Source organism: Fulmarus glacialis, unplaced genomic scaffold (assembly GCF_000690835.1).
Source record: "Fulmarus glacialis isolate BGI_N327 unplaced genomic scaffold, ASM69083v1 scaffold33450, whole genome shotgun sequence".
Taxonomy (NCBI): Eukaryota; Metazoa; Chordata; class Aves; order Procellariiformes; family Procellariidae; genus Fulmarus; species Fulmarus glacialis.
In genome coordinates, this window is record NW_009188888.1 from 19354 (window position 1) to 42939 (window position 23586).

The 23586-nt window shown below is 34.6% G+C and overlaps 1 protein-coding gene across 1 annotated transcript in view; it reads right to left on the reverse strand.

The window, feature by feature from the left end:
* Window positions 1–8909: 8909 nt before the first annotated feature.
* Window positions 8910–23586, reverse strand: part of IGF1 (insulin-like growth factor 1 (somatomedin C)) — a 50357-nt gene continuing 35680 nt past the window's right edge. The window contains exons 3-4 of the mRNA XM_009580169.1: window positions 18855–19036; window positions 8910–9330 (exon numbers count right to left, since the gene is read on the reverse strand). Of these exons, the coding sequence (XP_009578464.1) occupies window positions 9271–9330; window positions 18855–19036 (242 nt within the window). The 3' untranslated portion in view covers window positions 8910–9270. The remainder of the gene's footprint in view (window positions 9331–18854; window positions 19037–23586) is intronic.

Below are 23586 nucleotides of genomic sequence, written 5' to 3' on the forward strand. Positions count from 1 at the left end.
AAGCTGTTTCCAAGCACATGAAGGACAAGACAGCAACTGGGAACAGTCGGCATAGATTTGCCAAGGCATAATCATGCCTGATCGACCTGATTGCTTTAATATCACCCATAAACTTTGTGTTCTTACCGTTCATCCCTTCTCCAGCTCATTTAGGAAAAGCTTGAACAGCATGGGTGCTAGAACAGATTGCTGCAAGATTTCACGGATGGTGCCCCTCCAGTATTGACTGGCCATTTTTCCTGTTTTATCTTTTCTGCTTTGTAATCAGCGGTGTGCACATATGAAGAACTTCTCTCTCATTCCATGACAGTTTAATGTTTTTAAGAACTTTGGATGAGGGACCTAATTTACAAGAATTTTGGAAATCTAAGATCACCCTGATATTTCTCGACTACGTGCTTGCCCTTTCTTCCAAAGAACTCCCAACAGATTTCAGAGGCTTAGCTTCACAACCAGCTTCCTTTTCCTGCAAGATACCATATTTATCATATAATATTTATTCACATATCCATGGATTGTGTTCTTGAGAACAATTTAAGTGATAGAGATATAAGGCATTGTAGTTTGTGGTTCCTTAAATGTCCCTTGGATATCTTTGGAAGAGTCAGTATACATTAGCTACCACCTAGTTCTCATATGGCAAGGAGCTATTGAGTGAGTGGCTAAATCAGAGTTCAGATATCTTCATCTGTGGGTGAATACAATTTGTTCCTGCTCGTTCATTACTATTAATTTTATCTATAGGTTCCATATTTCCTTCTGCTGACACTTCATGTTATCAAGGCTCTTGAGACACCAGTTAACTTTCCATGTCAGTGAAGCCTGCTCATCCTGTTAAGGCATGTCCTGATTTTGGTGTATTCTGAGAATTGAAATGTATATGCCAAGGAAGAGAAAGGAAGAATGCAAATTACTGCAAACTTTATGTGGATGATGAATTTTCAACACATTTTTTATTAACCATAATCCTTTATTAGACCTCACAGAGGTGTAAACTATACATACAAATACATTAGAAAGATACCCTCTTAACAGTAATGCTTCACATTTTGGACCTGATACCAAGAGGGTTGCAAACATTTCAGTACATTCTACAAACCAAAGGGTGCATTAGCCTTTATGTATACAGAGTGACAAAGCCCTTTACTGAAATCAAAGTAGATAAAAGTGAAAATCAGTCAACTACCTCTTCCAACCTTTACCTACCATAAATGCATATAAAAGCCTTTAAAAGCATGAATACACTATTATTTATGGAGCAAAGTTTACTGTTCTAGACAGCTCGTAGAGAGAGGGGAAGAGAATGGTCAAGATGGCATTACATGAACCGCAAACTAGCAAAAATTCTTGATTTTTTTTTTTCTATTTGTACATATCAAGAGCTCTGTTTTTTGATTTATTGGTTGTTACTAGAAAAGCTTATAAGTGCTAAATGGGGAGAATAGCGCAACAAAGACATTGTTGAGGTATTTGGGGGATTCTGCAACACAATGATGTTACATACACAGTATGAAATATTATTTGTCATCAAGTAGTGACATTGTATTATGAGTAAGCACAAGAAAATAAAAAAGAAAGAATAAATCCAGTTAGAACTTTAATAGAGAGTTTAAATGGTTTTTAGTGAATGAACATTTAACACTTGTCACTGTTTGGTTATAATGGCTTGAAATGTTGATAGTAGCATTATTCAGTAGTGAAATCAGAAATTCATGTATCCACATTCATGCTTGCATCATGGAAACCCCAGTTTTAGTCAGGATACCAATTGAAGTCCAACAGTAAAGAAAGGGAGGACAGTTAATATTCCTATTGGAAAGGGTGTCCTCCTGAAAACTAAGTGCTATTGATCTCTTCATTTAGCACTTCTGGGTGGCTTTGCAGATAATTTGGGAGGGAAAGCTCATGTATGATTTGATTATCAGCAGCAGGTGGTGCTGCTTCTTCTACTTTAACTTTGTTTCCGAAAATTCTGAGGCTTGATAAACAGGTTTAATATTCAACCCAAAGACTTCAAAGATTAAGAAACTGTAAAACATAACTATCACATTCTGATAAAAGCAACATGAAGTATCAGACTACAGGTGAAGCTTTTCAGAACATTATGAAGAACCAGTATGCTTTCAGTGGAGCATTTTATGACTCATGTTTGATGAGACTTAGTTTAATCAGGCAACTATTATCATTATACACTTTTAGCAATTGTTTTTTTCATCTTGCACAGGATTTCCATAGAATTCAGTCAAACTAATTCCTTAGAAATGGTAATAAACGAAAAGGTAAGATTTATATACTGTATCATGCAGTGTAACTTGCATGTGCTTTATTATATTCGAACTTGTCTCTAAGTGGAAATAGTGAAGAGTATTATAATTCTTATGCAGTATTTATATAAATTTGATTTGAAATTCTAATGTAAAAAAAAAAAAAATTAAGATAAGATTCATCCCTGTGCACAAAATAAGGACATTGTACCTCTTTCACTGGTAGCACTTTAGTCTATTGGTCTTGGATCCTTTGCCGTTGATCATTGTTTAAGTGGACTTTTTCATACCATAAACCAGGTTAATGCCAGTAAACTAGGAAGACTGGAACATTCATTTGATTTTAAAATTTACAAACTTAAATATTTCACTACAAAATATGGATTTCGTTGCATCAGTTGTAAGTATAATTATCTGGTTAAACCTTTTTCGTTAACACGAGTACATGAAGAATGATCTTATTTATCAAGATAGAGTCCTTTTTGTTCTGCAGGTATTTTGTTGTTGCTTTAGAGGAATGAGATGATACTAATTAATGTAAAACACAGTAAGATGGAATGTCTTTGATTTAGTTAAAAAATGGTTCATACCTTTAAAATGTGGAAAAAAAAAAAAGATCTCCAAACTATATTTGTGCTGTTTCTTAAGAACTTCAATCAAGTGTGAATATGTAAATATTGTAGGTGGGTGTACATATGTTAAATATTTGTGGGAAAGAATGTTTAGCAGCAGAAGTATCATGCTGATGCTTTTTATGACTTTTTTGAGCCAAGCTGGCAAAATAAAAAGTTACTGAAGAATACAGAGAAGTCAAAAATTATTATAAATAATTTGAGATATAGGAATTTACAGTGCTAAGTCTTTTCCACTTCTGAAATAGTTAAGGGTACTATAGAAAGGCATGAATTATTCTTACAAAAAGTATGTAATTGACAAATGAATAATTGAGGTGATATTATTAAATGACAGAATTTTTCATTCTTGTCTGTTTATATTACTCATTATTCTTACTTTGAAGGGATGCTTACACTTAAAAAAAATCTCACTTAACAGTAGTTATCTGGAGAAGAATGAAATAAAAGAGAATTTTTAAATCAATGTTTTCATAATAAGGTCCTCAGAGTTAGTATTTTATAACTGTACTTAGATAGATTTGCCTGATGACAGCAAAGAAGTGTCTCATGATTTAAAAATCAGGTAATTTCTTTAGGTGTGAAAAACAAAGGTAGGATCTAACTTGTGACACCCATATTATACAATGTTCTTCTAAAATTAGATTCCAATTGGATTGTTGACTATAATCCATGAGAAATAATGTGTAAAAAGGAAGAAAGTCAAATTTTACTTGAGAGGAAAAATAAGAAAAGCCTAATACACACATGCACACACACATGCACATACACGTACACACATTATAACATTACATATATATACACATATACATACGTATGTCTATATATATGTATATATTTATATATACATACACACACCCTTTATGCAACTAGTATAAGTTTTCTTAATGTAAGCATCAGGGAGGTCCTTCTTGTTTTGATCTCTGCTAGACTGGTATCTCTATACTGTACTATATGTAATCAAGTTTCAGATATTCCCATAATACCCTTCATGTAAAAAATCAAAGATGATTTATATATATCAGATACTGTGTGTTCAGACAGTTATAGTCCAGTAGAACATTCCAATGCTGTGAGAACCAAAATGTATAGTGTAGGATTAGAATGAGTAAAAACTTTGTGTTAATAACTTTTTTCCCTTCTTTCAAGACAACTTTAATCTAGTTGCTTTACTTAATGCTATTTCCACACATGAATTGGATAATTAATAATCTCATCAAGGCAAATTCTTTATTTTTTGTGGATTGTACCCGAGAGGAAAAAATCTTAATCACTTGAAAGCCTCATCTCCTCCTCCTTACCCCTGCCCCCCAAATCAAAACAAAGTAAAGCAAAACAAAACAACCCCCCAAAACAAACAGACAAACAACAAAATTATGTTGCAATAGTCTTTTAACTAGTTTTGCTGGGGGGAGGGAGAGGGAGGAATGAATGTTGGTTTTGAATAGAAGTTTGGCGTTGGGAAGACTTGTTTGCACTGAACAGTATCCTTAAAAGGGGGACCAGTATAGGTTGAGTCCCCAAATAAATTATTACTATTCCTTTTCAGACTAAAAATAAAACATTTTAAATATATTGATTATACCTTCATCAGAACATAAGTATTCTATCTAGCCTATAGGTTCCAAGAATCTCTATTTGGGCTTAACTTACCATAAAAACAAAACAATGAAATGTGAAATTTTGCACATTAGGATGTTCATAGTGACCACATAAAGTTAAAAAAAAATTCACAGACTGTTAGCCATATATTTCAACTTTTTCTCACAATTTGAAACCAGTGAGAATTAAAAATAGCATCAGTTTCATCTTAGGAATATTTATTTTTTCATTCCTTGTTAAAATCAGATGCTTTTCTTTGTGTTTTTTTTTTAAAGAATATTGACTTTTGGGGGGCATGCCATGAATGAGAAGGTAATCAGGTAAAAATAAAAATGTATGCTCAATGAAAATCTTGATCATATCATGCCACTGATTTTAAGCCAAACTTTACACTGATTTCAGGCTAGAGTGTGGCTTAAAAATCTTTGGTATGATATAGGGCTTGCATTAATCTGAACAGGCTTTCAGTCATATCCATTGTTCCCTGACTTTAAATGCTTTTCTTCATCTGTATTTCTGACTTGGAGTAAAGATTCAGAATTGCATTTCAAGTCTATGAATTTTTGTGGCATTTTGACTCTTATTCCTGCCCCATCTCCATTGATTTAAGATTTCTTTGCCATTGCTAAGTGACAAAAAGTTGAAGTTATGGCTAGTTGTATTTCTATTTTAATAACCATACCTATATAATTGTCATTTTCATACATTAAAAAAATATTTATGCTTTCTTTTATATTTTAGTCAAGTACTTTCTTAAACAAAACAATAGCACCACTTTGGCATTGTTGGCCAAATCAGTAACAGGTAAAACAAATATGCATACACTTTTCTGAACTCGTCTTATCATGCACTTGCTTGTTAAAATGGAAAGTCAAGAAGACACAGTGTTTGGCCTAGGGTCTTCATTAATCAACTTTAACCATTGATACTAAGTCAACAACCAGCTGATGGGGCAACCGAACACAGTTACTAGTTGTGTATGGAATTCAATTCTGTAAAGAAAGCCTACCACTAATTTGTCCTTTAATTTTAAAAAAGGAATTGACACTGTAATCTGTATTGGGCAAAAGGTGACTACTTTAATGTATCTACAGGGACTGAACACAGTATCCTGTTATTTGATTTTCTTTTCTTTCTTCACTGAATGGTACAAATGAGCCTCATACAAGTCTTTCACACAAATGTAAGTGTAGGTTTGTAAGTACATTTTGAGCAGAATATAGAATTTATTCATTTTCCATTTAAACTCTTAATGATTAATTATGGTTACTATGGAGATGAGGCTCAAATTTTGCTACCTTGATGAAAGAGATATATTAACTTCAGTGGGTTTAGATCTGTAGTCCTTTTTGAACTAACTGAAAATAATGAGGTTTAATTCACTTTCTTATTTCTGCACTTCGGTGACATTCTGTGTAATAATTGGAGTTTTATGTCTATCCTAGAATGCAAAAATCTGTGACTTCTGTCATGTGATTTACATGATAAGGAAGGATGGGGAGTGGGATTTCCTTTAACACTTAAGTGATTTATGAGACTCAATGGCATCCAGTGGGAGACCTGTTCCTAAGTATCTGGAGTGCTTTTGAAAATCCAGCTGAACCCTTCAATTTCTCTAATTAGAAGTTTTTCAGGTCAGACTACTTTGTACTTTTGGGAGGGAGATGTTTTGGCTCATGCTTCAACTTCTTTAAGTAGGATTTATTGAGATTATTAAGCTAATGCAGCCCTTTATCTTTCACACTGACTGGTATATCATGTGCTCCCTGCCATATGACTGGGATTTCTTATACAAGTATGCATTTCCCATCCATGCATTTCTCACCTCTACGGTGGTGGAGCTACTCTTCATTTTGTGATACCATTTATTCTCTAGTAAAGCAAAGCGTTGCCTTTGAAGCTTGTAGCTATTCATTATTTATTGTAGTTTCTTTCAAAAATTGTTCTAATTTGTTAAGACAGTAATCAAGTTCTGGTGTTAGATATTGTTGTCTATGAGTGACATTTTCTAATGACGATTTCTCAACAGGAGAAATGTGGTGGCATGAATGTGACTGCATGAATCCCAAGACAAGACCATGTAAATGAATCCCATGAATCTGAAGATAATTCCTGTAAACTTACAGGAATTAAATAGCACAATGATGTATGGTTATTCAGTTATGTTAACAATACATCAGTAAAATATTATCTACAAAGAAACTTGCTACCACAGAGATCAGCAAATTGCTTTTTGCGTTCACACCTTTCCTCCCTTCTCCCCTTAGAACTTCAGAGGAGGTAGGGGACAGAAAGGGTTGTGGGACATGAAATAGAAATATGTATTATGCCTGTGACATCAAAATAATGGCTTATTCTTAAAATGCATTTCAGAATTCTTAACAGCCATTGAAGTAAAAATACTTCCCTCTCCCCTCCCTCTGCCAAAAAAAGGCCTGTAAGAGCTGTGATAAATATCAGAATTGCTACCGCTGTTTATTGAATTGGTGATAAATAATTTAGGTTAGTTTCCCCATCTGTTTTTCTGTACTTTCTTCCTTTTTCAACATAACTATCTCAGTCAGTGACAGCTGTGACATGCTTTTTATTCATTTACTGTTCTGCTTTTACATTGCGATGGCAGTCTATTGTGCATATAAACATGCATCTCACAGAAAGTGGAGGGTTTAAAGAACTGCATAGGAATACATTGCACTTCCCTTGGAAAAAATACGAAACCCAAATTTTCTATGGGAATAAATAAAGAACTATAATAATTTGTTAGACTTTTAAGACCTACCTTTCCTGTCTGTTTCACGAGAAACTATTGGGGAGCTGTACGATATGCAGTCTGCAGAGATTCTTCTCTTGTGTTTTAATCGATAGTTTAGTCATCTATTCCCACGGATGTAGTAGCAAGTAGGGCAGATTTTAACTTTTAAAAAGAGATACTTCCCTTTACAGATCTCATGTAACATCTCCCTAATTGCTCCCTTCATAAAGTATTCTCCCTGACCTCTTTGGGGCTGACCAAGGGATACTTCATCCCTTGTCTGAGCTTACCGTGTGCAGCGTGATGGGGGGAAGAAATCGAGTGGACCCACGTTGCAGTTCTGGGCAGGATGGAAGTGTGCATTCTCCCCTGCCTTCTCTTCCCTTCTCTCACTGAGAAATTTATTGCTCATCTTGGGACACTGTTGGCTACCTATCCTCCTTTACTGCACGGCCAGTCTAGCACTGAGTTGATTTACAGAAATGGAGCATAGGACACAGTGTTATTCAAGGTAGAATCAGTGCAGTACCTATCAAGGTTACATGGCAGAGATTATCCAGAAATATATGTCTCCCACAAGAGTGCATGAAAAGCTATTGTGAGTATTAGTTTGAAGGACATTATAGTTCATCTCTTCTTGAAGACTCTTTCTACACTGTAATTTGATGATTAGATTAGCTTTTCTGATTTACAGAGAGATGCAGCAGTCTGATTAACAGTCAGTTTAGTCACACCTGATTATGGGAAGAATTAAAACGGCAGAGAGCTTGAGTAACCCTCAGTAAGGGTTACTTACCCCAAAGTAAGTTTGAACAAAATGCTGATATTTCAGAAAGCTTTAGGCCCTGATGGGCTATCCTTTGAAACCATTTGAGGGCTGTTTTTCAAGTTGTCTTCTCCTGGCCTAGGCATCTATGAATTTGTGTTCCACATTACTGCTAAGTGAAAACACCACCATGCAATCATCTAAAAGGAAACAAGTATCTGAATTTTCTTTTGAAGATGGGAAAGTTACTTCCATGTTGGAATCTGAAGCCATTTTAGTTCATTTAAACTGAATATTTTTAAAACTATTCTGTTATTTAATCTTTGGCTTGATCTTTTCAATTTGCTTTTACCTATTACTGTTTTGGCCAGACCCTTTCATGTAACAAACTATAAAATAGCACCGTTGTACTATAAAACAGAGATTTTTACATACTGTTTGATATATGTGTATTATTGATATGCTAAATTTTACATACTGCATTATATGGAGGAAGAAAGAAGTTACCTATACTGTTGCAAAATAATTACCTGGAAGAATCATTAATGGTTTGAGAGCCTATGTATGCTTTAACTGCTTTTAAAAGTCTTTTGTCTTACAAATTGCAATAAACTGCATCTTTGCAAGAGAAGGAAAAATAAAACTGTCTTAAAACAAATGCATCTATAACCCATATTCTGTCAAAATGCCACAGATGGAATTAATGGATGTTTAAAACTGTATATGTTACCTTACTGCTGCTGTTACTGGGAATGTCAAACTGTGCAAATATGAAGGGGTAGACAAACAATGTTATCAGACACTGTAAAACAAACAGCCTGTTACTTGTATAGAAGTGCAAATAAAAAAAACACCACTTAGACAAGGCTGATGAATGACTCCAGCAGCCAGTGTTCATAGGTTAATTTAGTGCAATTGGATCCATCAAAGGCCCATAAATTTGTAGGCTTTTGAGGGGCACAGGACTTTAAGAGATTTTGTGCAGGACATTTAAAACAGGTTAACAAACAGTAATATATCAACCACAGAATTTTTTAGCTCTGGGCTGGTTAAAATGTTCTGTTCTCTAAAGACTTAATATTGGAATGTTTAGTTGCATTGTTCACTGGGAGAATGCCCATTGGTTGAGATTGCATCGAGCTTATTAAACCATAGGTTTTTTTTAAGTCTTCCAATGTTTAACAAATAATTTATTTACAGCAAAGTATCCTGCAGATGGCACATTCATTCTTCATTCTTGTGGATGGCATGTTCTTACATTCTGTAGTTTCTGTTTCCTGTGTTCCCTCTACTTGTATTCTTCAAATGCACTTCCTGAAAGTGTAGAAAAAAATAATTATTCCAGACAGGTTTTAATATGCTGTATGACCACAAAACTCATATTGGTAGGAAAACAGTTATCGTGAATGCTGGAATTGTTAGAGCCCTTCTGTCGGTTCACAGAGAACTTAGCTATACAAAACGTCTGTACATGAAATTCCCCTTTCTCCTAGGCATAAACACTTTGATTGCTGTCATTGTTGATCTTGGCAGAGGAAACATCTGCATACTGGAATCTGGATTGGCTTAGATACACAGTAGGTACCAAAGATTTTCTTTCTTTCAGAACAAGGACACTTGCAAAAGCAGGATGTGTAGGGCCCAGGGCACTTTAGAGTTGTAACTGAAGGATTTATGGACCCTCGTGGGCTTTGGTACCCAGCGGTCAGAGATTTTCAAAATTGCTGAGTGAGACTCTGTTACCTACATTTTGCAGAGATCGCATATTAAATGTTTAAGGTTTTTGCTGGAGAAGGTCTTTAGGAGGATAAAAAGTGTGGGTTCAGTGCAGGAGCTGCAGCCAAATAATTTGTATTTTCAAAAAGAGATAAGGTGATGTGCCAGGAAAATCAAGAGGACTTTGGCATGAATAACGCCCTCAGTTCACTGTCTTTCCATGCACCGGCCAGTTTCCAGCAGCAGTGATGGGTGTGGCATATATCTTTCAGTTTGATTTCCTTATTTGCCAGGTAAATATTACCTGGGCCCAAATCTTTGCACATTCTGTACCAGACTAGAGGCAGAATTGTTAAGTGACTCTCCATATTTATAATCCTCATCAGAAGTAAAGTTCTTAGTTAACTGAAATCATGCCTGTTGTCTTAAGAAAAAACAAAAATAAAAAATCTCCCTGAGAAAGGTGAGGCATGTGTATGCAGCTCTACACTGCATTAGCTACTATTTAAGCCCTAAAAAAAAACCCAGGAAATGTATTCTCTAAAATTTAAAAAGTAATGAAACTTCTGCTTGCTTTTCTGATGGACAGAAAGAAAATGGAAACTGATTTTGTGCATTACAGTAGTTTTGTGGGGGTTTTTTTAATGCTTTCCTATATAAAATACTATTCTATATATAACTTTTCTGTTTGCCTCCAGTATCTATTAAATATAAAATAAATCAGAAACTGGCAAAGGATCACAAAACTTGGGCTCACATAGAGCTTATTAATTTTCACTTGTTTTGGACTGGGTTCTGATGGATATGAGTCGAATGATTATTTTCAGAATATAAAAAAACCCAAGCAGTAGTAGTAATTGTTAAATTAATTATACCACCAACAAGTAAGAACATTGAGCCAAACTAAGATTTATCATCACTGACAAGCCAAATTTGTTAATAGCAAAGCATTCATAACGAAGAAATGTCTTTGTTAGGAATCTGCCATTCTAGACATTCTTAGTCCGAAATATAATACTAAATGAGGAAGAAGTGATTAATCATCTAGTCACTATTCCCATGATCAGTTCAGTAGGATACTGGCTTGTCTTCACCAAATTTTGCTAATACCACTATAGAATAGCTTCCTTAGAATGGATCAAATACAGAAACAGAAATGTCAACAGAATTCTGCTTATCCATAAATTAAAATAATCTTTGCTGTTTCATTGCCTGTTTGTCTTCCAGCTTTTCCAAAACTACCTTTTCTGTCTTTAGTTTTCCCTAAGTTGTACCTTAGTTTTCACCCTGAAGTACTCACTCTCATGAACCCTTCAATTTTCACTGATTTTCACTAAAATCACCATTGCAGCACTTCACAGGAGTCTGCCACTGTTAAGGATCCTGCCTTATGCTACAAACGCTTATACTGGTAACAATGAACTAAGAAAACAGGAATTCCTTGACTCATCTAAACCTGTTTTTTTCCTCATGGCAACAAAGCAAAATATCCTTATCAATGCTGCCCCTAGATTCTCCTCCTTGAAGAGAGTATACCAGCATATAGGAAAAGTTATATGCTACTTTTTATTTGCAGAAAGTCACACATTCTTAAAGGCTGCATATTCATGATCTATAAAATGGACAGTGAGAGCCTTGTTATGAAACAACAGCCATTTTGCATTGCAGTGGCTTTGAAGGTATACTTAGATTGAAAATTAACTATATGTTTCCCAAGTGAAAATATAAATTTTCTCCACTACTGTTGTTGTCTGACTTTAAAATGGCTTTATTATCCAAATAAAGCAAATACTAAGATGCAGCAGGGTTTCAGTTATAGCTTTTAATACTGACATGTAGGTGGAAAAACAGCTGTCATAATACACAGGCTAGCTCTGAAACTGAGGGAAGATGGCAGGTTACTTTTAGAACAGTTTCTCCTCTGGAATCAGTGTTTTGATGAATAACTACAAAGCAGTGGCACTGGTGATGGCAGCAGTAACATGCATGCCAGAAAATGCTTTGACCCACATAACACATTTTTTCGAGTATGCAATGTTGAGACCATTGAAAAAAAAAAGCGTGAATGCCTGAATCAGATTCTCAGACGTGCGTTTGCACTGGTATAGAAAAGCTTGCCTTATTTCTCAAGTCTTTGGAAAAGAAGGTAATTAGAAATAAAATGGTTGTCTGTGATGCTTGTTTCATTATCAGATTGTCTGAGCTGATATTCAGACCCAGACAAAGACAATAAGCATTTTAAGATGACAGATGCAAAATGTCAACTTTGCATAAGTCAGTTCATGAATAGAGAAGCGCAGACTTCTAACCTATCACATTAAGCGTGGATCTTTGGAGACAGGGCAGCATTAACATAAGGATAACAACTACCTCTGTGATAGTAAAGGTCATTTAACTAGGATGGAAAGATATTGGAAAGCATGCAGCAGCATTCTTATCCTGTTAGGATGGACATTCAAACCTCATATTGGCATTAAAAGATCTCTGGCTTTATTGGTAATAAATGGAACATCTAATGTTTGTAGTAACAGGCATGATATCTTAGCTACGAACTCTCTGGGGTCTCTTTGAAAGTTTTTTAGTTCTGTGGGCAGTGTGATCAGTAACATAATAACAAGGCTGGAAAGTAAGCAATGGGAGAAAAAAATCTTCTGAAGTGAAGAAGCCAAGTTTTTCTATCTGTTACACCTAAACGTTCCCTCATTGGCTTGGTAATGTGGCATGGCTGTAATAGAAATTAGGATTAGTGCCATTGTGCATATTTTGGCCTGTAAATGTATCTGTGAGTTGATACTGAGCCAAGTACAAAAGAATCTGTCAATCTTAGAAAGATTAATGAGAAATAATGCGATACTTTTTCTGTTTTTTTAATGACATTTTCTTAAACTAAAAATATTAACATCTTTTCGCTCTCTCTCTTAGTCCCACTTAGTATTTATTTAAATTTTGAAGATTAGATAAAATTTGAAAAGGATTTTTGAGAGAATCCGCTTCCTATTGATACTTCATTGGTAAATATATTTATGTGCGTTTTCCGCATATGAGGCCTAAAGAAGGACTAAAAATCTGAGGAAGAGTGAAAATATATCAAGATGTACCTCTTTGGTCCTTCTGCTCAGAGTGCAAGGGGATGGCATGACATTATGTTTTTTTGCTTTCCCTCTTCTTTATTTACTGGATTTTAAAAACAGCCTTACCAGTGTTCACTTTCACGTAGTAATTTTCAAGGTACCTTATAGCCTTAAATTGATAAGAACTTTGTGCCACTGGTTCTGTGACACTGCTTCATTCAAAAAGGTCACAGTCTTCCCTCACGTACACAATTGTTGTGGAAATAGCTCAATTTCCTTTGCTTGAACAGAGAACAGTAGTTTTTCAAAGTTCTATTCACTAGTTTTCCAAATTGCTGTTAAAACTTAATTCACTTAAGGGTAAATAAACTAAACTTCTATTAACATTTCTCAGAAAAGAAAGAAATGAGTGAAAGAAAAGCTAGATGGAACCATGTACACTGAAGACAGAACTTTAATTCCCCTTCTTGCTCCTGTTTTGCAGTTTAGAACTCTAAAAACTGTAAAAATAGGTGAAACCATTACTTTGCTTTCCAGCAAAAATACTGAACGCTTCTCCCTGTTGCTTACTCCTACCTTACTAGCTGATGTATTTGCTCATTAAATGAGATTTTAATCTGAAAACAATGTCAACAATTATTCTCATAATTTTAGGTTAAAAAAAAATCTTGATATATAATGTGCTTTGTTTTCACACCTGTTCTCTTTGTTAAAAATTCAGGGACATCTTTCTTGGGTTTAGAAATGCTGACATATGATTAAGATGTGTCCTTTTTAATAATCTCTGCTTATATACATAACTAACAGCAGTTGAGGTAGAATTTTATAATGGATTTGTACTATGCAGTTGACCACGTCCTATTTTTTATCAGTTCTGGCAAGATGAATATCTAAGTATCTCTCATTTTTTAACAGCAAGAATTCTACTGCTTTCAATAGAGCATTCAAATAGCAAGCAAGTAAACAAAACAGGCTTTCAAAGAGCATAATTGATAAGTGATGATTAAATGAGTGAACAACAGATCATGCAGGTTGGTTGGATTATTTGATCAAATGTTTAGGTTTTCCTTATTCTTAAAAAAATATTATTTCTCATGAGTTTTCAAATGAAATTTATTACAAAAGTAAATTGCTGCAAGGCTAATAGGAATATTTGCTGGGTTGTGATCCTGTAAAAAATGACCTATTTGTTTAAATGTACAAGTGTTTTAATCAAGTTTAATTTTTACTGTATTTTAACTGTTTTTTTTACTGGCCTCTTGTTTTGAATTGTATTATAATTAATGCAAAAAAGTGAAGTACTAAATTTCAGTAGCTTAATTAAGATGGTCAGAAGCAAAGTAAGGGGATTTTGAGTAATATTAAATTCCTTGAAATTTGAAGTTTTGAGAAGACTGCAAACAGCTTAATGAAGATCAGTTTCACCACAAAAAAGGTAGAGCTGCAAGAAATCAAAAAGTGCTTTATTTTGACTTTTTGAGATTAAAATGTTTTGCGTTGGAAATACCAAAATATTCAATTCCAGCAGTTCCAAAGAGAAACTTCTGACTTGCCCTTTTCAAAACATTGTTTTTTTCATTAAGTGTAGTGAAGATATATAGAGAACTAATTAATGTTAATAATATAAATATTGATAATAGAAAGGTATATACATTGAAGTAAATTAAATAAACTGAAAAAAGAAAACCAATCTTTATCACCCTTGGTTGCAATGGGATCTAAAATAATTCTATTCCCCTACCTAAGTAGTCCAGAACAGTTGTCCTGATTTTTTTTTTTTTATTTCATCAATCTGAACACTAAACTGGAAATGTAATCACCTAGCTTTCCTTAGGAAGTCTACTAGAGAAAACCAATTGCATTACCTGTAGTTCTTGCATATTTTATGCCATTTCTATATTTCTGGTCAGCTGCTCTTGTACTGAGGAATCTGAATGATCAGGGCAATATATTGCAGAACACAGACTGAGTGAATGTAGATTATACAGATAGATCTCACTCTATTTGAAAGGAATAATTTACCTTTGCAGATCAAGTTCAGAGGAACAGAAACAAAAGATATAAAGTAAATGGCTTACTAAATCTTAGCCAGCTATGTTGGGTTTGTATGATTGTTACAGCAACATGTAGAGGCTATTGAAAAAACCTATTTGTATAAAACTAAAGCATTTTCTCATTGACCAACCATTGTTGAGTTGTCACCAAGAAGACGACTTTTCTTCTATGCCAGATTTGAGCATTTGAAAACAGAACTGCCACTTCACTGTATATTTCCTGTACCCCAGCTTGGATATATTTATTGTTTCACACTGGAGAAAGCAATCTGAATGCTCCAGAAGCCTCTCAAAGTATAAACATTTTTTTCATCCCAGATAGAGTTGCTGACCCAGACAGGTTAGGTAACCTCTGTAGGCTTCAACTCAAAAAATATAAAGTATTTCAGGAAGTAGGGGAGATACTTCTTTTTAAGTAGGGAGGACACACTCTGGTGAGAGTTTTGTATCCTTTAGACAGATGTCTGAGAAGGATGTTTGACTGCTGGGCACCAATAGCAACTACATGTTACTATAGTTCACAACTTACTCAAGGCCCACAGTGCTTAAATCCAGCTGGAAAGATACTCGGAGTTATCCCATCTGTTCACTAGAGACTTTAGGGTGGTTAGCCTGTAGCTATCACATTGTGCTCCGATGCATACCTCATTTCTCTCTGCAAGCTATTTTGCGTGTTTGTTGCATTCGTTGGCTGCTCCAGTTTAAGGTAATTTTGTCATGGGCTGAGTGCCAAAGAGGTGGTGAAAGCTGGGCATCTAAATTAGGATAGAGTTAAGGTTGGGTATGTGCTCCATTGTGTACAGCAGCTGAGGCAATAACAAAGTGCTTCTAATGGCCGCCTTTCTTAATTTCTTTTTTTGTGAATCTGTGAAGTATGCTGTAATACCCCAAAGTATATCATAATAATGTGTTTATTTTTTACTTTTCAATATACTTTTTATATTGATTTGTGAGTGAAGGTCTTAGAATGGGACAAATAATGATCCTATAGAGAAATAAATATTTTGTTCGTTAGCTACAAACAAACAAAACTCTACACATACAATCTCTGTAATTGGATTAAAACTAGTTCTTGATGTTAGCCTTATAGCTGCAAATAGGCATTTTGGGGTTCCCAGCCCACACTCATTATTCAGGTTTGTGTGTATAGTAAAAACACTTGTTTGTAGTGTAATGACTAAAGATCAGCATTAACATAACCTATAAGCAGAAGAACAGCCCTGCTCCATTGAAGTGAGTTATTCTACCAAATAGTGCATAGGACGAACAATCTGCTCAAGGCATTGGGTAAGTAGACCACTTACAAAAACACTTAAACCAAAACACAAATCCTGGATTTGTCTATTAAAAAGGTTATGAGGAGATGCCAAATAAAAACTACATTAGAAGTATGAAAGGCATAAGAAACTGATAGTGTCTGAAATCTGAGTTGAACTACACAACATCTTATATATTCCACTTAATCCTGCGTTAAATCTTGTATCTAAATAAGAAAACATTAAAGAGGTCATATAGATTGTCTTACATATATATATTCACTTTAGATGTATATGTATCTCATATATAACATAATATTAAGAGGGAAAAAAATTCTAAAGCAGAAAAAAAATTGTTAAAATGAAAAATAATTTGACTTTAGTATAATCAATTTTTTAATTAAAATCAGTGACATATCAACACTATGAATTAGCTAAATGCATTCATATTGGGGGAGCCTATCCAAAGAAGAAAATATGAACATAGCATTATCTTTCTTAATGGAGGCATGTACAGCTGACTGCAAAAAGAAAAGAGAAAGAAAAAATAATTACATGATAATATGTACCAGAGCTTTTTCACATAGAGTTTTTCTTAATGAATTCTGTTTCGCTTCCCTTCCCTTCCCTGTATTTTCCTTTCACCTATCATAAATCTGAATAATAGTTTCTCCTACCCCTCCTGTATTTTTGTTTCCTCAATCTAATTTTCTCCATCCACAGATATTAATGAAAATTTCTGTTTGTTTTTCCCATCACATTTCTGTTATTTTATCACCAAGTTCCCATCAAGAAGCATTTATGATTTTTCTGCTTCTATTCACCTCCCTCCTCCTTTTCCCATACGTTTTCTTTAAAGGTGTTTTTTCTTTAATATTAATTTTTCTCTAATTTTATTTTCTCTCCCCTTTTCTCAAAATTCTGTCTTTTCTGTGTGATGCACCATGATTCATTCAGATCTTAAATATTTCTCATCTTCTCAGCCTCTTTGTCTAATTCCCTCTCCTTTCTTTTCCTCTGCTCTTCGTTGTCCTTTTACTGCCCTTTGCACCTCTTGATTTTTTTCTCCTTTTAATTTCCTGGATGATTTCTTCTGCAGCTAGGTTCTGTCAATTACTACATACTCCTTCTAATTTTTTTTCTTTTTCCAGTATCCCCTCTTGCACACTACCTCCCCTGTTGCTGCAGAAAGATGCAAGGCCTTTCTTCTCTTCCTTCCTGTTTGCAAGAAAAGTGTTTTCCTGTCTATCTTTTGAACTGGGAAAAGGACAGCTGCCTGAAGAATGACATCATTCCTTAGCCCTCCAAGGAAAGTGGTGTGGAGATCCATCAGAATGCTGGCAGGTATCTTGTCTCCTTTTACTTGAAGTTACAGAATGTTTTACCCATCACCTTAGCAACAAGTATGGGAACGAGCACACAGATTACTGGCCAAGCCTGTTTTCTTCTTTTCCCGCAAGCCTTAAATATACGTGTGCCCAGACAGGAATAAACCATAGGGTTTTCTTGTCTATAGTTGAGCTTTACATGAAGAAGACTTCACTTATTGTCATATGTGCTTTTTGAGATGTTCATGGCTAAGGTGATACTTCCCAGGAATAATCATACAGCCATTACTTTAAAATGTTGAAAACTCTTGAGGAAGAGGTGAAAGGATTCCATTCTATGGATTGACTTATGGAAAAGAAATGGATGCTGGAACAATTACAATTGTTCTTTTCATAAAGATGATATTAAGAAATTAGTATATTGTGCTGGTTTCCTGATTTCCTGTAAAATCTTAGGATTTCAAGAAGTTCCATTTCTTAGAAGAAAAAAATTTTCAGATAACTGCAGGAGTGGAGCCAACATATGTGTAGGACAGACAGGGTCAACGGCAATAAAATATATCACTAGAGGCTTACAGCAGATGACAGATAACATGTAAAACAGATGTTCAGAACTCAAGCAGGAGAGTAGTTGGACATGAGCTTAATGGTAGCCTAGCCTAAGATGAGTTTTCTGAACTGTAGGCTCAGTTGAGGAGACATGAGATTTAACTACATATATGTACAGTATACCTAGTATGACAGGAACAAAAATCTGGAGACTCTGAGCTTCACAATTATACAAATAATACCAATGAATATTTGAAGTGCTTGGAAAATATACATATTAAACATTAAATAGTTAAAATGAAGTATGTAATGATTGCAGTGACTATCCAGTTAATTTAGTTCTGATAAATAAATTTTTAAAAAGCCAAAATAATGAGGAAAGTAAAAAGTAATTTGTTCATTTACATGTAAAATGAATAGCAGAAGAGCTGTGTTTTCCCTCTTGATCACTCACTCTACCTCTTCCTGACAAGGAAGGATGAGTGAGGAGGATCTGTATAGATCAGTTGTTAAACATTCAGTGTTCGGTTTCTCTTCTGAAAGAAGTCTTAGGTGCTATTTATGATTGGATGATGTAAGTACTTGTCATTTACTACCCAGTGGCAGGATAAAGCCTCACAACTACTAGCTTAGCAATTCCATCTTTTACTCAGTGTTCTAAGAGATGAGATAGAACACACCATTCCTATTTATTTCCTACCATGGACACTATTTTCCAAACCCCCACTAAATCTCAGTGTGCCTAATAGGCAGAACACATCAGTTGTTTGCTATGTTACCAGCCTTGACAGAATTTTCCTTCCCTAAAATAGGTAGGGTGTTTTTTTTGTTTGGTTTTGTTTTTGTTTTTCCAGCCTGGCCTACCTTTTGTGCTTTTGGCATATCAGTGTGGCGCTGAGCACGTACAGAGCGTGCAGATTTAGGTGGCTTTATTGGAGCACAATACATCTCCAGCCTCCTCAGGTCACAACTCTGGAAGCAGCATTCATCCACTATTCCCTTGTGGTGTAAGCGTCTACTGCTGGATCCATACCCTGTAGGCTTACCTATTCAAAACACAAATGGAAAGTTTTTATGTTAGAAAGAAAATGCAAAGATCTCAGCAGCAATCATACTAAATTGCATTATTTTAACTAAATCACCGATGACAATTGTAGAGGCTGCCTGTGTGTATCTATTCTAAGACCCTGTTCTCATATACAGCTTCGAAAGATATTCCTGGAAATGGCCAGCTTTGATCTCTGTCTATGGGTGGTTGCTATTTACGCATTTGAGCAAAATTATGTCTTCTTAGAAAAGTATTATTAAAAGATTTTCTTGAACTGTCTTGGCATTGAAAATGGAGAGGGAGGAAGTTGAAATTTGGCATTTAGAAGCCTTGCAAAGGAAATTAACCCTTTAGCTTTTGGATGAAAACTGATTGTTGAGCTGACTGAGGTAGCTGGTGTTTAAAGATCATAGATCATGCCTGTGTTGTAGGCAAGTATTTTCTAATGAAAAAGGCTACGCTGAGCCACTATGTGAAGCCAGAGGGTGTTCCAAAGGGGAAATAAATACTGTATACCACTGCACAGGCTGTAAGATCTGCAAGCTCAAAAACTAGTGGGTAGCAGGAAATAAGGTAACAAAGTAACCAATGAAATGCAGCAAAAATAGGAAGATGGTTGGTGGAACAGATAAAAGCAGAAGATTTTATATTCTATAGATTTGCACAAGATAGGAAATGGGACTGACATAACATGGTTCTTTCCTGTGTTTTTTGTTTGCATTGGGCATATGTAGAAACTACTTGACTGGCAAATGTTTTACATTTTTCACTCAGCTCCAGTAAAGGGTGATATTTTCATTCATAGAACTCTTACGCTTTTCTCTTTTTTTTCCAGGGATTTATGATTTCTTTAGTAACTGTTCATTTCTCTGCTATACTATGCAAAGATTACAGACCCATTATTTCCTGGGCTTGTTTGTATGCAACCCAGTTGTATGTGCAGTTGCCCTGTTATGGCTAACTAGAAACGAAGGAAGAGTAAAATCACAAAAACAAGTAGTTCCTTACTTACTACATCTATTTTAAAATTCCGATAGAATTTGGTTTCAGACAGTAAAAGATCTTAATCTTCTGAAAAGATTAAATGTTTTGTTTTGACATTTCCAGTATTAAATGTTTCCATTTACAGAATGATCCGCATTGGTTAAGAACCCAAAAATATGGAAAAAGGAAAAGAAAGAGCCAAAAAATGAAGCAACTCAATTCAGTCAGCTCTTTTTTTTTTTTCCCTTGCCTTTTTTTTCCCCTGCCTTTTTTTTCCCCTTCAGTTTTATCACTGAGACCAAAAATCTGTTATTCACGGAATTTGGCAGGAGTTTGCGTTTTAAGAAATTACTCAAGCTAGATAAAGGATAAGGTATCAAGAAAGATGAAAATTCAGTTTCTTTTTGGGAAATTATTGCCTCCAATGCTTATACAGCAATTTCTAGGTTAATATCCATATACTTGTCCTGCAGTTGTCAATTTGAAGACAACACTGCATTTTGCAATTCTCTGTGATTAAAACATATGTCCACTGATGAAGAACCCTTGAGGCCTTAGTACACCCGTAAATGAAAAGACCTCTAGTGACAAAGTATGTCTAACATTTTAGCCAGCAATACAGTCAGCTAAGAACTAACTATCCCTATGAGCTTTGTAAACCCAGACAAAAGGTTTTTAAATGTCTTCTTTTCCAGGGACTATAAATTAAACAAAAAGACAAACATGCTTACTTAGTATATTGCAATCCACTGAGGGCCTCTATACTGTACATTGCCTGCTAAATTATTTGTTTCATAAGACTAAACAGAACAGCAAGCCAGGAGTAGATTACAGTAATATTTTGATTTGTCTCTGTGTGTGTGTGTTGTTTTCTGTGTATCACTGAAAAGTATTATAAATATTAAGACACAGAGGTTTTTTTTTTTTTCCCCAGACTATTTTCACTCAGTGAGTTACAATATAAAGTACAAGCTTTTCCCTGGAGATTTTTCTGAAGTGTGTTAATCAGGTTGTCTTAGCCTAATACTTTTAAATCTTAGCAGTCATGATAAAATGTGGAGTGTCATTACTGTGTGGGATATCCAGAGCTGTTCCACATTTTTTCTTGCTCCCATAAAACATGGAAGGGCAAATTCTGTTCCTGGATATGCAGGTGTAACTCTTCCTAATAGATCTAGCTGAACTGTAGGTACAAACAGTTGATTAGTTCAGCTTACCTTTCTTTTCTTGGTCTGCCAATTTTTCATAAGCAAACATACTCTAAAAGCTTCTGTTCAAGAATTTTCCCTTAAATGGTATTTCATAGCAGCTAACAGCATAGAGGTTTGGTTGATTCCCTGGCTACTGCTAATAGTAAAAATAAGGATGGACAGTTCATTGGTTAGTTTCATCTGGCTTATCATGACCTTTCTACCTAGAAAAGAAGTTACCTATTAAAAAAAATTCTATCAATCCAATAGAAGATTTCAGGATTAGTAATATTTCGCACTTCTAAGAACCTTACAAATGTTAGCTCCTTATGACATTCATGCTAGGTAGATGATATTACCTCTAGGTGACAAAATTTAGAATCAATAAGATGAAATGTGTTGGCCAGGAACTTCCATGAGTTAACAACAGAACTTGATAGAAGAAATCTTCCTTCCATGAGTAGCAAGATCATAAATGTCTAATGACTGATAGCAGCATTTTTCATGGGATCCATTTGTATATGAAGGGGTTATAAAGGAAATAGTCAAATGAAATGTAAAGTTTGCAAGGTCTCAAAATTTTTTTTGTTTAATATGGTTAACATTTATTTTTGTCATGATTAAAGCCAAAGATGAACTGGTTGGTAGAGGTGATTTTTTTTAAAAAAAATCTTTCATCTCCTTTAACAATCAATAGTTATTTCCAATTTGTCTGTGTTGAGCCTTAATTATACAACATTGCTTGTATTTTGCCATTTTAAATTTAGCACAATTATATAATCTGATGCTTTCTTTCCTCAATTATTTTTTATTCAAGACATAAGATAAAAGAGCGACATGCAATGGGTTATATAGCGTTCGACCAGTTTGTCAGTATCATTTCTTGTACGAATTTTATGACTTTTTGGTAAACACAGTCATTTCAACAGGGATACGTTTGATTTTTCTTTGACGGTACATAAAATAGAGGAACCAGAGCCATATACTCTAACTTTTAATAATATTATTCATTTATTTGCTTACGATGCCTTCCCAATAAGTCAAGCAGGAACTTATACAATTTTTTTGTTAGCTGGAAGTTGTCAATTTTGAGTTTTATTCTCATCTAGCTACTATCTTGTTGTGCAATTACATGGAAGTTATTTTATCCTTCAGTGTCTGAATTTAACCATATATAAAGTTGATAAAATACCTTGAATAATCCATGAAGCATTGCCTGCCTTATTTAGTAATCAGTAGCAACATTTCTCCCGCACTATCATATGTATAAATAGTTAATACAAATCCTGAATCCTGGAGTCTTTCAGGTGAAATTCTCAGTGTACTTCAAAATTATTTTTACTGTAGCCAGATCAAAGACATCTATGAGTTGTTTTTCTTTCTGACAGAATAACAACTTTATGAAGGAGGATATAATATCTTATAGCTCTTTAAAAAGCCTGTATGGTACATGTAACAAGTTTGGAATGGAATCACTAACACATCAGTGATGTGGTCAGCAATGAAACTTGACATTTATTTATAGACTTAGATATTCATGTATTACATGGCATACTAAATGCTTATCCTTCATAAAAAGATAACATTAGCGTTGTGAAGTCAAATGTGGTTTGTTTTTTTTTTTAAAAAAAAGAGTTTTCCCAAGGTTTTTGAAAGATCTAAGCAATCAAGTATACTTAAAATTCGTATAAAATAGAAAGTGATACTACCTAAAGTGCTGTACAACAGATAGAGCAATTAAATAGAAAAAAATAGGAAAAATTATTCTTTTTCAGTAATCATGATTCTGGACTCTACTTTTGAGAAGTATCTGATGTCTAAATTAGTTTTAAACCAGTAGATTTTAAATTGCTGCTGTCCTCTTAAGTGCTGCAGTATACAAAAGACAAAGATGAGATAAAGAATTACAAGGAGATACTATTTTTCTACAGGTATTATCAGTATTTGACCCATCTTCTTCTGGAAGAACTGCAGGATCGAATGGTCCCAGTTCATCAAGTTATCAAAGTATGCACTCAGATCTAGGCAAATGTTCAGGCTCCTACACGGTCTGTTGAACTAAAGCACATAATCAACAGTAAGCACATGCCTGAGTGCTCTCCTACATAGGGACTGACGTAACTCAACACTTAAGTTAATTTGTAGACCAAAATCCATATTAGTAAATAAATGGCTGGTGGTTCTGCACATTTAACACCAGTTTTCTCTTCCTTAATTTTTTTTATGATATTGCCTTAAAATACTGACTGATCCTGCTGTGGCAGTATACTGGGCACCCATATAGTTCTTTCTCATCTTTCGGACACAATTTGAGTGCTGCCTTCCAGCTGTTATCAAAAAGTTCCTTATATTTACTCAACCTTCAAAGTGCTGC